The sequence below is a fragment of the Astatotilapia calliptera genome, chromosome 12 (genome assembly GCF_900246225.1).
Source record: "Astatotilapia calliptera chromosome 12, fAstCal1.2, whole genome shotgun sequence".
Classification (NCBI taxonomy): domain Eukaryota; kingdom Metazoa; phylum Chordata; class Actinopteri; order Cichliformes; family Cichlidae; genus Astatotilapia; species Astatotilapia calliptera.
The window spans coordinates 11,720,914-11,734,830 of NC_039313.1; the positions used below are offsets into that span (position 1 = coordinate 11,720,914).

At 41.2% G+C, this 13,917-nt stretch overlaps 1 protein-coding gene across 3 annotated transcripts in view; it reads right to left on the reverse strand.

Annotated features, from left to right (window-relative positions):
- sema6a (sema domain, transmembrane domain (TM), and cytoplasmic domain, (semaphorin) 6A) overlaps positions 1-13,917 on the reverse strand; it is a 100,667-nt gene that overhangs the window by 5,749 nt on the left and 81,001 nt on the right. The window contains exons 16-19 of one of the 3 annotated variants that reach the window (XM_026188312.1): positions 11,068-11,126; positions 10,128-10,148; positions 9,895-9,915; positions 6,443-6,622 (exon numbers count right to left, since the gene is read on the reverse strand). In XM_026188312.1, the coding sequence (XP_026044097.1) occupies positions 6,443-6,622; positions 9,895-9,915; positions 10,128-10,148; positions 11,068-11,126 (281 nt within the window). The remainder of the gene's footprint in view (positions 1-6,442; positions 6,623-9,894; positions 9,916-10,127; positions 10,149-11,067; positions 11,127-13,917) is intronic. The other 2 variants (XM_026188314.1, XM_026188315.1) reach the window with 2 other exon arrangements.

Consider the following 13,917-nt stretch of genomic DNA (forward strand, 5'->3'; position numbering starts at 1 on the left):
TATACTGAACGCAAAAAGGTCCCTCACATTAGAGTGCAACTGTTAAAACAGCTTGTCACTATTTAAACAGTGTAGACTTTTAAATTATGTGTGCATTCGTGTCTATAATCTTGAGTTCTTTCAATTAATATTCAATCTCGATGAGTCACCGTAATACAGCCGGTGACCCACCGAAGTGTATTTCACCATGTGGGCTGCAGAAAATGACTTCTGTGTATCACTGGAGTGCTATGTGTGTGCTAATACGCATTGCATTTCATTGAATCCATAAAGGCAGCCATTGGTAATTGTTTAGAAATGTTTTAGTGCTCAACAAGAGAACAAAGCCTCGGCTTGTATCTACTTGATGAGGGCTCACTCATGGACAACGTGAACATAACTGTTTAAATCCAGTTCAAAGTATAATAATGACAGCTGAATGTGGGTTAGACAAGCTTCAAGAGCACAAAGGGATGAGCCGCAGTGATATGAGATTCAGTCTCACATGGGCGAGAGACAAAGCAAAGCTCTTGTACGAACCGTCAACGGTTAGGGGGACTTATTAAAAAGCGTAACCAAAACATAAAAGTGGAAAAGTAAGCCGCGAATGTGTGTTTTAAACAAAAGCAGTTTGAGAGAACAATAAGCTAATCAGTGGAGGAAATTATGGCTTATGGCTTGACGTCAGTCCGGGAAGTGCGTAATGCTGGGAACGCATCCAGTTCACTGTTTCTATTATGATTCACAATGAGCTGCGAATAATTCATCTGCTTCACAAAGATCCAGCCCAATCTTTGACCAGTAAGAAACACTGAACCGAAATCCACTACTTAATTACGAAGGTGTTGGAATGACAGGAACATGGGTTGTGGGAACATTTAATTAAATTTTTTTTAGTCTTTGCCACACACAGAGACATTCAGCCTGCCCTAAAGGGCCACTCCATAAACTTTTAACTTAAATCCTATCATCCTACTTTACAGGATTAACCTTAATCCTATCATTCAACTGCAAGGACATATGAAACTACTAACATTAAATTTCCAAATCTGCTAAACCTCATAGGCTCCTTAAAAACTTCAGGAGCCAAGTGCATTATCTGACAGTGAGCAGAGTTTGTGGTAAACTAAGTCTAAGCCTCTGTTACCTCAAAACCTCTTGGCTCACCTACAAAAGAGGGCATTCTGAAACAAGAGCCATACCCATAATAATCACACAACCAAGGAAATAATCTTTTATCTTTTTTTGTTGCTCACAGGTTGCAAAAGAAACGCAGCTACATGGTAAAAGGCGATCATTACTGGTCACATTCGAGATTATGATTATGCCCTCTTCATCTATTTAGCACTAGTTGTTTTTGAATGAATTGTAAAGCTAATATAAAGACAAATCAATGGTTAAAGCCATCCTTATTCATCATTAAAATTAATAAAATGCAGTGAAATACAGTAATGTTTGGAACAATTGTTTGACTGTACACAAACGTGCTATTTTCTCTGCTGCATAATTGAACATTTTTCCTGGTGAAAGTAAAGTTAACATTTAAGATTGACAGGGCATCCCCAGTAACTACGGTGAGATGTTCAGTCAACTGCTTTCCAGCAACTGAGATGAAGTCAAATTCAAGACTTTCTGTCATAGAAAGAATTGTGCTGCAATCCTGTCTGAGCAGGGTCATACTCTCCTTCTATCATAGCAGCCTCACCTTGGCACACAGGTGTCAGAGAGCTGCCTGCAGCTGAAAATAACCCTTGCAGAGCAGCTGTCAGATGACAACAGCTATTAATGTGAAAACCTGACACTGAGGGAAAAGCATACGCTAGAAAAATACAGTTGTTGTTTTGTAACATTAAAAATAAAAAAATAAAAATTTTTTTTTAATGCTGTACAAGAAACACATTAAATCCAAAAAGAAGTTTTCTTCGTCCTGTTTCCTCTTCTGAATCAGTGTGGTAAACCAATACTTAATGGTACTACACGACAGAGCAAAACATTTCATCAGATAATTGTGGCATCTAATACTTGCATTTAGTCTCTTAACACTTTTTAATACTTTCTTAGTTAGTCTATAGTAAGAATTGCACTTGTTGCCTGGATTATGTGTAATACTCAGGCATTAAAGCTTGTGTAGAAATGTCTATATGCTATACTTTACACTCAAGTCGTAGTTTCTTGAAGGGATAACACTTAACTTCAAGCTCCACACATTAGTTAATTGGTAATAAGGAAATAATAATTGCCTTATTAAAATATGAAGAACATCATTAGGAAGTTAGACTACATAACATATTCATAAGTAAGCTTCTTTTGGCTGCCCCCTTATTTGTCTTATGGTTTACACACCATATGCATATGCAGCCATCCTCGGGATTTAGTTTCTACTGGTCTAAAATCTGGGATCTTTTATGTGTTACGTCAATGTGTTAACCAGTACACTATGGAGTCACAGGATTAATAGTTAATAAAAAAACAAAACAAACAAAATAAAAAAGACTGTTAAGAAACATGGATAAGATTTGTTATAAAAAAGCATTATTATTTTGAAAACCTTTTATTGTTATTAATTGTAATTAATAAATCTATTCTGTTGATAATCTGGGTGTTTGATTGTTTGTTTGTTTTACAAAAATAATTATGCTGTAAAAAGCATTTGTAGGTTAATTTAACTGAATTCAGTTTTCTGTCTTGAAGTATGACAAGATATCAGTTTGGCTGAAATTCCCATACCCATGTTTGCAGGAATGCTAATGTAATTATTATTTTAATAAAGACCTTCAACATGATTAATCACTACCAGACTCTTGTTGTGGCCCAGCTAGACTTTAACATGAAACCAGTGTTCAAGTCTAAATGCAACCTAACTGAATTAACCATAAAAATATGCAAACTAATGACTGAAAATTAAATATTCAGCAAAAGTGATATTAAACTGTAAAAAGTAATAAGTGCTTGCTGTTCATGTTTTGCTTCTCAAAAGCATCAGCACATACTGTTCAGAACCTGAGTCACAGAAAATGCTACATTACTGCAGACAACATCCTGTATTTTTAGAGCAATTTGTTTCAGTTTCACCAGATGTTCAGTTTGATTCTTTTTTTCACATTCAGCTCTTTTAGCGTTAGCTAACTAAGCATAAAATATAGACTGAAAGGGATAGAGAGAAACAATATTGTTCACTTTGTTTAACTACAATATATTATTTCCTCTCTGATTCACCTGTCCTGCATCTTTTCTGTTCAGATCTTTCAGCTAGTTCATTCACCTGCTGTCTGTTTACCGCTTTGTTCAATGTTACATTATTGCCCTGTTCTGTCTAATAAATCTTTATCATGTGTACCTCAGTCCCTTCATTTCCCAAGTCTCCGTCCCCTCTTGTCTCGCTCCATCCCCCTTTCCTTCCACCTCTCCACTTTCCTTTTCCCTTGGATAGCTGCTGTAATGAACCCATAAATTGGAGCAACACAGCGGTGGCTACAGGTCGGGTTTAAAGGGGGAGGGGTGGATGTAAGTAGGGAATGAGGTGGGTAGATCTGAGCCTGCCAGAGAAAGGGAGACAGGTAGAAAAAAAAAGGAGAGAGAGCAAAGTGGGGAGCAGAGCAAGGATTCATTCCTGCAGACGGGGGAAGAGATATGACTACAGTTGGAGAAGAGGCAGACTGCAAGGGGAGAAACTGAAGAGGAAGAGATACAGAGATGGTGGAGGAAGAGAGGGTGGGGGGACATTTGAGGAAGGTTTCTCCATAAATTGGTTCAGGAATTAATTTGCGCTAAGGTAAGGTATAGCCTTGGAACATGCCATCCCAGTCAGATGAGAGGTCCTGTGGAAGGGAGACTGATCACAATGGCAGCAGATGGTGGAAAAGGCAGAGCTGGTGGTGGTTTTGGGGTTTGGATGAGCGACGGGAGGACAGACGACGAGTGTATGGTGGAATGACAGAAGTAGAAGAAAATATAACAGATGATGCCCAGACACACAAACAGACCCTGAGCTCAAATGTACTGTGAAACACAAGCAGCCACCTGACTACTGTGATGGCCCCACTGGAATGGCAGATAGTGATGCTGTTGGGTGCTGAATATCATTCGCGTGCAAATACTCATCACTTTGCAGCATTTCTAATTACTCTGGTGGTGCTGGACTAATACATATTGGCAGCACTGTAATATTCATTAGCAGATAAGATTCCACAATGTCTCAACTGCAAATGAAAAAGTTAGGGACGTAATTGTAATTTGTTTTAAATCACAAATAAGCTCGCAAAAGACTTTGGATATGAGCTAATACATTTTCACTCAAGCATAAACTTGAGATTGATCGGTTAAATGTTTATCCCCGATTTCTTCTGCAAAATAGGCTGCGTGGATGTGTTGCTTTGCAATTAAAATGCCGATAAAATGACTTCTTTGCTTTCTTTTTCTAATATAGCTTATTCATGTTTGGGTTTTCACTCTCATACATGCAGTTTGCTAAGTTTTCACAGTACAGTTGACACCTGAAGCCAATCATACTGAGGGAGACAGGAAGGAACAGGAGGAAGGATGGGTGGAGCGGGAAATGAGTACTCTTGATTGTGGTGCTCAATTTGCCATGCTGAAAGCATTAAGCTGTATGGAGGCAAAACTGTGCTTAATACCATCAAAGCAATCAACACAGGAAGAAAGGCAAATATATAAATAGCAAAAAAAGACATAGTGTGAGATCAAGCCATGCAAAATATCAAGAACTGCTCGCAAGAAACCACGCAAATCAGTAAAATAAGAAAGAAAATATCATCAGAGCCGACTTTCATAACGAAGGGAAAAGAAAAGACTGTAGAGCTAAAATTGCACAGATAAATAGTGACACAAGCTGCAAAAGTGTCTCATAAAATGATAATAATAAGAATAATAATAAAAATGACCATACAGAAAGAAAAAAACAACAACAGCAGGAAGCATTGTATTGAAATATGAAGTCGTCTTGCAGTTACCTGAGCACGGAGTTACCCACAAATCTCCCGAAATCAGAATGTTATTCTTGGAAAAAGCTATTACCGTAAGACAGCTTTGGCTCTCGTTACGTTTGATTCTCAGCATTTCTTGCCATTCCTCGTCGGGTTACACCTGCTCAGGCAAAGGCAACAAGGGGAGCGACAGCATGTTGTGATGCTGGTTGTAGGCATGCTGTCTGAAGTCTCTGCCACCATTGTGCTTGGATCTACCAAGTGGTGCTTAACTGCTTCCAGCTGACGTGCTTCAATCACTGCTGTGCCTCCTCACTTTATCCCATAGACAGGAGACATTTAAAATGTGCACTAGTGACTTTAGCTAGCCCCAGTTTATGGTTCTCTTGTGAAGACACTGCATTTGAGTCATACCGTCATGTATTTTTAAACTCTTTTGAAATGTATTTATTCAGCGCAGGTAAAATCAACCCGTCAATCTCACTTGTCAACACTTCAGCATCTTCAAAGTCTCTTCCAAGCCTGTGAATGAGAAAGTATTCTGTATGTTCTTTCTTAGGTTGAAACTGCATTTATGCCCTGGGTAACTGAAAGAGGCATGCATGTTTTTTTTAAACACTGACTTCAGTAAGGAGACATTTTAGACTCAGCTCGTTAGCTGATCTTTCTGTCTTTCTTTACATTTAGTATGTTTGTAGAGAGTATGCTACTGCATCTTTCAGGCCACAGTCAGAATGAAAATATTAATGTCATTTCAATTAATGTTTCGGGGTAATGCCTGTGTTAGCATGGACCGCACAAACTAGCAGAAACATGTTGCATGTTGCTGTAATGGCTTCTAAGCTTTGTCTGTGACAGTAAAGAGCAGGCTGGATTGGCAGCACCGCAGTGACCTTTTTTTCTTTCCATCTACGATGTGGGTTGTCCCTCTCGTCTCCTCCCCTTCCTCCCTTTTCACTCTGACTCATTTATCCAGTGAGCCGTCCTTGAGGCGGTACAGCATTAGGCAGGTTGTTAACACAGGAGAAAAGGGCGTTCAATGTCATGTCACCGTGTCGCAAAGCATGACAGAGCTGGGGACTGGGCCATCTTCCCGAGGAAATAAATACATCGCCATCTTCCTTTTCAGAGTGTAATGGTCTGGATATTACATCTCCTGTGGGGCATTACAATCCACGGACAATAAATCCATCCTACAGAGTGGTGTGTGCATGAAGGTTGGTGTGTACATAGCCTATATGCTACCTTATGACCACCGAATGTCTATGTGCATGTACCTACAAATGTAAATGTGTGCGCATATGTTTCAGTGGGGGGTTTATGTGCACAGTGTGAAGCGATTTGTCCCCTAGAGAGAAAGCGATCCACCATCTCTACACTTCGTCAGCTGGAAGCAGCTAGGCGGCCGTAAATCTCAATTACGCAAACCCTTCCCTTCCCCTTTATCCCTCCCTTCCCTCTCCCTTGCCACAGGTGACAATGGACCAAACTGACTGCTATTGTGACGTTCCAAGGCTTACCATTGGCTTCTGGCTGAGTCTGAGAGGGTACGGCCATGTAGGGGTCCTCCCCTTTGTCTGAACTCATGGGGGGGTCCTTCCGCTCCACCATGCGGCCCCGGCCCAGGGGGCCATCCGCGGCCTCAGGCAGGGCCGAGGTGGGAAGGGAGAGGGTGTGGTGGTGACGGTGGTGATGGTGGCCTGCCGGACACAACACAGGTTAACTGACTCTCGTGGCAGTCAGGGAACAGATTCAGTGCATGAAAGCACAGCAGGGGTGCTTACACACACACACACACACACACACACACACACACACTAACACACACTTGCTGGGCTGTGTAAGGCAACAAAGTGTGACCCTAGGCAACTCATTAGTGAATGTGTGTGTGTTTCTATTCGTCTGTCATTCTCAGAGTCTCTATATCTTTATCATTCTCCCACCTCCTGTTCTGACTGACACTGTTGGGCCCGTCACAGTTGAAAAGAGTACAATTGTATTTCTCTACAATCACCGTAGGGTGCCTGCCTTTGATATGAAGGACAAGAGACAAAATTTCTTTTCCATCGCTCCTGTCAAGAAGTCTGCCTGTAACTTTTCTCCAGCTAAAGTCGTTCTAACTCTGCTCATGTTCATCCTGCTCCTTTTCTCAAGCTAACTTTAAATCTGGCTTTCCAATCATTTCTGCAGCAATGTTTAATTCATTTCGATGTGCACCGATGTCTTCTCCAACTCAAAATTGCAGTCTGTATTAAACAGAAGCCGAAAGAAAATTAATATTCATTCTGCAACCATTTTTTAAATCATTTTCAAGCCAAAATCCTAAATATTTTGCAGCTCTAGTTCCAGACCGTTAAGATTCACTGCTTTTAGTTACTGAATGTAATAGTGTGCAAAAGAAAAACATGCAATTTAATAATTAGGGTTTTTTCAGACAATACGTTAAGTAACTGCACAGAATGCTAATTATTTTCATCTTGTCTTCACTGCTTAGATAGGATATAATATCGTTATGACATAGTGTTTACATACTTCAATACACTTAACTGAAAAAGTGTGGCATGCATAAAAATGTCAAACTCTTTGGCAGGTGTTTTATCAGTTTCTGAAACAAACACATGTCTATCCTCTGCGCGGTGGAGAAGCTGCTGTTTTTGCATTGCTCTTAATTCTTTAATTATCTTTGAGTTTGTATTAAAACCAAACCATCTGCAGACGAGAAGTTTGGCTTGGAAAGCTGCCATCTTTGGAAACCAATGTTGCATATGTCCCCGTGCATCTGAGTCAACACAGAGGGCACGCAGAATAAAATGCAGCCTGAAAGTATCTGATAAACTGTTTACCTGGTACAGTTTTCCCACTGATCAGATGCTTCTTATACCCCTCGGAAACTCATTGAATCCCACCGTTTATTTTAACTGAGGTGATTTTTGTGGAGCACTTTTATTCTATTTGGGCTTTTAAACTGATTATAAGCAGAATATCAGGCTCCATGTAAATGTACCCATTAACACTGAACAAAATACACCAGCTGTATCTCAGAGGAAATAAATGCAGTGCTACTGCAACACAGTACTCTTTCGTTTGTGGAGGATGGATCATACCCCCCTCTTCTGTGTCCAGCTTTGCATATAACTCATACAGTCTGTGCTTGCCTGTCTCTGTCAGTCTTAAGTTTTCTCATTTTGTTTCATAGGCAAAATCTGTACATAAGCTTTGCTGAAGAGTTTATTTTTGAACCATGCTAATCACATTACCATCCCACATGCTTACAGTTAAGCCACCCTACACAATTCTGAAGAAGCTATACATTGTGTTTAATGTAATGAGCCGCGTGTTTTTTGTTTTTTTGTTTTTTGATCATCCCTAGATGCAGAGTGACAACACTTTTATCAACAGCCTCTTGTGGAGCTCAGCCCCCAGTTACCATTTTGACACGCTATCTGCGTGAAGGAGGTGACAGCAATGTGCGTGTGTGTGTGCATGCGCATGTGTGTTCCTTTTCAATATGTGTTTAGGCGTGTGTTTGAAGGTGGGGAGGCATTTCAAAAGGCTAAGGTTGATGCTGCTGGTAGAGTACGCACAACAGGCACCTACACAACACCACCTAGAGCCTCCTCCTCTTCTGTGTGGCGTGGCAATCATTAAAATGATTTATTTAACTATTGGCCCAAGGCTGAGAGATTAGTGTGACAGGCCTATTTTATAATTCATTCCCCCACCGCCAGGGGAAGTGCAATTTAGGCAGATGACACACATAGAGAGAGCTCGGAGCCTCAGAGCTCCTCCACGGATCAGGGGAGAAAAAAAGGGGCCTAAACTGCCGACGGATGCACATCTCTCTCTCTACAGATTAAAAGAGAGGCAAGGAAGTCTAGTCTGGAGTAGGAGAGAGGAGAATAGAGAAAGGGCATTTATTTATCTTCAAATCCATATCAACCACTGACAGATAGATGGAAGGGCTGAGACTTTGTTTGGGGGGAGGGTGTTGTAAACTAGGTGTGTTTAAGTGTGTGCCTGAAAACACACAGCCCAGCCTGTGGGAGCATATTCAGCGCTACAGGGGTGTACACCAACACAGATGCTTTTTCCATGACCCTGGATTTCCAAAAGGAGGGAGATTCACAGTGGGGGTACAGCCACAGGAGGGTTAGCGAGAGAAAGTGCTGGGCTTTCTGGTACGGCTTCAAAATATCTATTCTTGTCATTCTGTATGGATCTGGCTGTTTTGATCTGGCAGCTGCGAGGTATGTGTGTGAGAGAGAAAGAGATTCACTAAAAACAAAACTAATGCCTCCTCCGATTAGATAAAAATAAGGTGGATGTGCGCGTAGGTGTGGGTGATATGGATAAAAGGGACTTTACTGCAGGCTAATCACATCTGTTTATCATTCCTTAAAGAGACTTCAGTGAGGAAAATGGTATCAATCGGCGGCAGTGAAGTGTAATCGTAATATTGTGTTGTGGGATTAAGAGAGTAAACATATCTGCTAGGAAAGGAAGCCAGCCGTAGAACAGTGTGCATGTATGTCTGTGCATGTTTACATTAGCCCTTTTGAATTAAGCATCTCAAACTGTGCAAAGAGTCTGTGCAGTTAGCGGGAACATATTTCCAGACTCGAAACAGGCCGGTTTTATTTCTCGCTCTCTCTCTCTCTGTCAGCACATATCCTGTTTAATGTGCATGCTGAAGTATTTCTTTACCACCAAGGCCTTTAACCACTAACAACTAGATCTATCCAATTAGCAAAGCAAAGGTCAGGGATAATCGATGCTGTTGCACATGGGGATAAGGCGATTGGGCACTGGGAACAAGGAGGGGGAAAAGAGAACTAATAGAATCACAATCAGCATTAAAGACCTTTAATTCTGATTTCTATCACTGCGACCTTTATTCTAAACACTGCGAGGAGCACGGGGAGAAATAATATGAGCAATGAAAGTGACCGAGTGTACTTTAATGTTTCATTACCTTCGTAACTGGAAGGGACGTCTATCAAAAAGAAGGAGTGAAATCAATTCAGTTAAAACCTTGAGTCATTAATAACCCTTCTTTATACATGTGGGAGGAGTTTTCATTTCCTTGAGAGGGGATGATTGACTGACTAGACGAAAAGGTGTGGCTGAAGTTAAAGACTAAAAGGAGATGAAATGCAGCTCCTGTCTTTTATTGGATTGCCTGTGCAGGACATGTTGGGTACTTACCATTCAGGGCCACAAATGTATCTGGAAGAAAAAGAAAAGAAACGAGGGAGAAACCTGTTATTGCTTGCAGTAAAGGGAGCTTATGCTTTAACATGATCAAAAGCCATGACTTTTAAAGTAATTTAAAATCGACTGGCTGCTCGATATTCTCCCAGCCTTAATCAGTGGTGATCTATATAGCTTCTAAAGCTAATGAAAGTCCAACACTATGGGTTCCCTTGACTAAACATACTAATGAAACCAGAGGGAAAATGCATAGCCTTTATTTACTCTCAGTAAACAGTTGAAATTGAGATGAGATGAACCAAAATGAATGATTTAATATCAAATTGTTTTGAAGTTTCTTTCACAAACTGAGCTGCTCACTAGAATATCAACAAGGTTTCCCATTGGAGAAACCAAGCTGTTATTTTGGACATGAAAAGATAAGAAATACTGTCTCTGTATATGCGCCATTCACTGTTGTAGAGTAAAAGAGGCCTTTTCGAGACTTTTTGGCCTGACTCGGTTGAGAGCCCCTTCTTGTTTTGTGTTTCAAAATGAACCCTGTGACTGCTCACAAGCGAAATCCCTTCCCTGTGTTTCTCTGAATGTTTGTGTTGTGTTTTCGAAGTGATTTGCAAGAAGGAACCTCAGTCTTTCGGCAATAGGACACAGCGCTCTATTGACCGGGGGGACCAAAAAGCAGCGGGAAAACAACAGAGGAGGCTGAGGGCCGAAAGGACAGATGGATGGAAGTGGGTGAAAGAGAGGATTGTGAGGGTGGAACAGGCGGATGGGAAAAAGGTAACGGCAGCAAAGAAGCACACGGAGAGCCGAGAGAAGAGGGAGATGGAGTTAACAAAGAAGAGAGGAATGGTGGTGGGGGTGGTTGTGTTGGTGGTGCTGGTGGGGGTACAGAGTGAAGGAGGAAAGATAAGAGTGAAGAGGGCCTGCTTACTTTGGCAGTCACCCAGGCCATCTGTGTTGCCATGCTCCACGTCCTGCTCAAAGGCTGATCTGCAGGGAACAGAGACATCATGGTCAGCAGTGGAAAACAGGCCAGGCCATGCAGGCTCGCCACACCTAACAAAGTAACAAAGCTATAGGAAAGCAACTACAAAAAACACCACCAATCGCAGCATATTCTATGCTAACACACAGTGTGAGCTGCAGAAAGCCCTTTGCTGGATCAGAATCAAAGAACACCTAGCAGGTGCCCCGGAGACCTAAAATCAGTGGCTATGAAGAATGCAAGCAGGTTAGTAAATCCATAGCTGGCACAAGACGTATTGCCAGTAGTGTTGATAAAAACAGATTTTCTTTTATGCGATTGCAATGAAAACTATTATCTCATGCTCTAAAGCTTAAAAAAAACTGTTCAACAATTTGTATCCCTAATTGCTTCCTTGCTGGGAGCTAGATGTGACTGATTTCTTCATCTAGAAGGTGAATGTGAAGCTAGCTAACCCAACTTAGTGCAATAACATATGTGGAAAAACATGGAGAAATAGCCTATTGCTCAGTCATTACCAGCATATATGTTGTTTGATGAAAGACTTAATATCAATTGATATGGAATATATTTGAAATATAAAGTGAGCTTTATTATTAACGTGAAAGCATGCTATTTTGGAAACAGCACTTCCGGTTAAGATAAGCTTGCTCCAGCTTCATAATCATCATATAGCTGCGACAGAAGTTTTAATCTCACCGTACTCTTAGAAAGAAAGCATAAGGGTGTATTTCCCAATTTACTGCTTTCACCAGAACTTCACTTTGCACAGTCTTGTCTTCTATTACAGAATGCAGTGTGTGACTCAACTCGCTTTAGAGGAGATGAGTGTGTAGTTACAATCACATGGGCCAAGACCAGAGCAGTGAGGGGTAACCGTGCTTGAGGGCCATCATATGACACAGAGGGAGAGAGTTTAGAGATGTGATTTTCTGATGCAATCTGCACCAAGACCTGTTTTCTCCCTGAAAGACCACCGAGCAGACAGTAAGAAGATCTGTGAAACAGAGCGGACCAACCGTCAAGCAGGATCACGATCACGCATGACAGCTCTTCACAGTCCTCCTTAGCCTACCCCCACTCCCCACCCATCCTCTGCTGCTGCTCCACCTCCTCCTGCTTGTCCACCCGCCTCCCACCTTCTTCACCCTCCGCTGGTCGCAATTACAGAATAAAGAATTATTTTCTAAAACAGCATCAGCCAACCTTTGTGGCCTGATCCGAGTCGAAAATATGTGAAAAAAGCAGCACATTTAGGAAGAACGGACAGTTGGAGCCCTGTTATTTGATACTCAGATCATATGTTTTGAAATATAGTCACAAATTAATTTACTATTCTTTTTTTTTTTCCCCCAGTTTAACAGACCCTTAATTTGAAAGGAGAGGGTTAATTTTACAGATTTGATTGCTAATTTCCCCCTTCAGTTTCAAGCAGAACAACAACAACAACCACTACACAATAGCAGTATCCTCTCTTCATATCTGGGGGTACAGTTAATCAGCTTATCAGATTTGCTTATCATCCACAGTCATAATCACAAAGCGGATGCAGAGTTGCACATTTGAACCTGTCTAAGCACAAATACAGTCCAGGCACTCTAGGAATCTGCTGGATTTTCCTCAACAACATCATTACCTCGTCCCACCCTATCACAAAATATTATTTGGCCTGCAAAACACAGGTGCGTCATGGTTTCCAATTCAGACTTATAATAGCACCAAGGAGGGCGAATTAGTAATGAGCAGACATGCAATACAGATGCAGTGTCTGGGCTTTTCTTGGCACATATAAAAGTGAATGAACCAAAGTGCGAACCTTTAGTTAACGGGTTCACGTCCCATGGCGGCTGCATTATAGCAACAGAAGTGCAGTCTGTTCAAGTGTGACATTACAGATGGTTCAGCTTGGGGTTAAGATCCCACCGAAACTACATAATGCATATTTAAATCAGATTCAAGCAACATTGTACATAACTGGAGGCAGCCAAGCCCTCCGTTTTATATTACCTCGCATCGGGCGTGATTATTATGTGAGATATGTGGTTGCACAGAGAACTGCTTGCCGAAAATGCAGGTCAGGCATAATAGCATTAATTATTCATATCAGAAGTGAATGGGCGGCCAGGGATTTCATATACTGGGTGTACAGTGTAAAGAGAGTAAGCATAATGTTCCCTCAAAGTCACCCATTCATTTTGATTCATGGCTTTGATTTACAAAGGATCAGGGGGCTCACAAGAGCACATTCACTCAGTTTAATCCAGAGAAAACTCACTGCAGTGTTTTAGACAATGGTCGATGCTCATAACAACATAACTGGGTTTTTTGTTTACAAAATTAGTACCATCCAGGATCATATGCAATTAAATGTATGAACACTGGGCAACTAGGGGCCATATTGCAGGAAACCAGAGTGCAAGCTGTTTATAGGCAGCGGGTATAAGAGGCATAACTTCACATGGGAAAGCTGGCACACTAGCATCAGGGCCAGATGGAAGAAGAAAGGAGGGGAGGGTTACAAGAGAGAAAGAATATGTCAGAGGAAAGATAGAAAAAGAAAGACGGGTAAAAATAGAAACACAGACATGGATGGATATACGCAAGTAACGAGTAGCTGATTAGGTAGGCAGTCAAGAAAGCAGGGTTTTGTTTTTTAATTTTAATGAGGAGAACGGAAAGTGAGAAAAGCAGAATGAAATTGTCTTCTCTGCAGGGATCCATTTGTGTAAGCAAACAACAAAATGTCACCGACTCTCCCCTCCCTTATTTTATCCATCCTTCTGTCCAGCCTGGCAA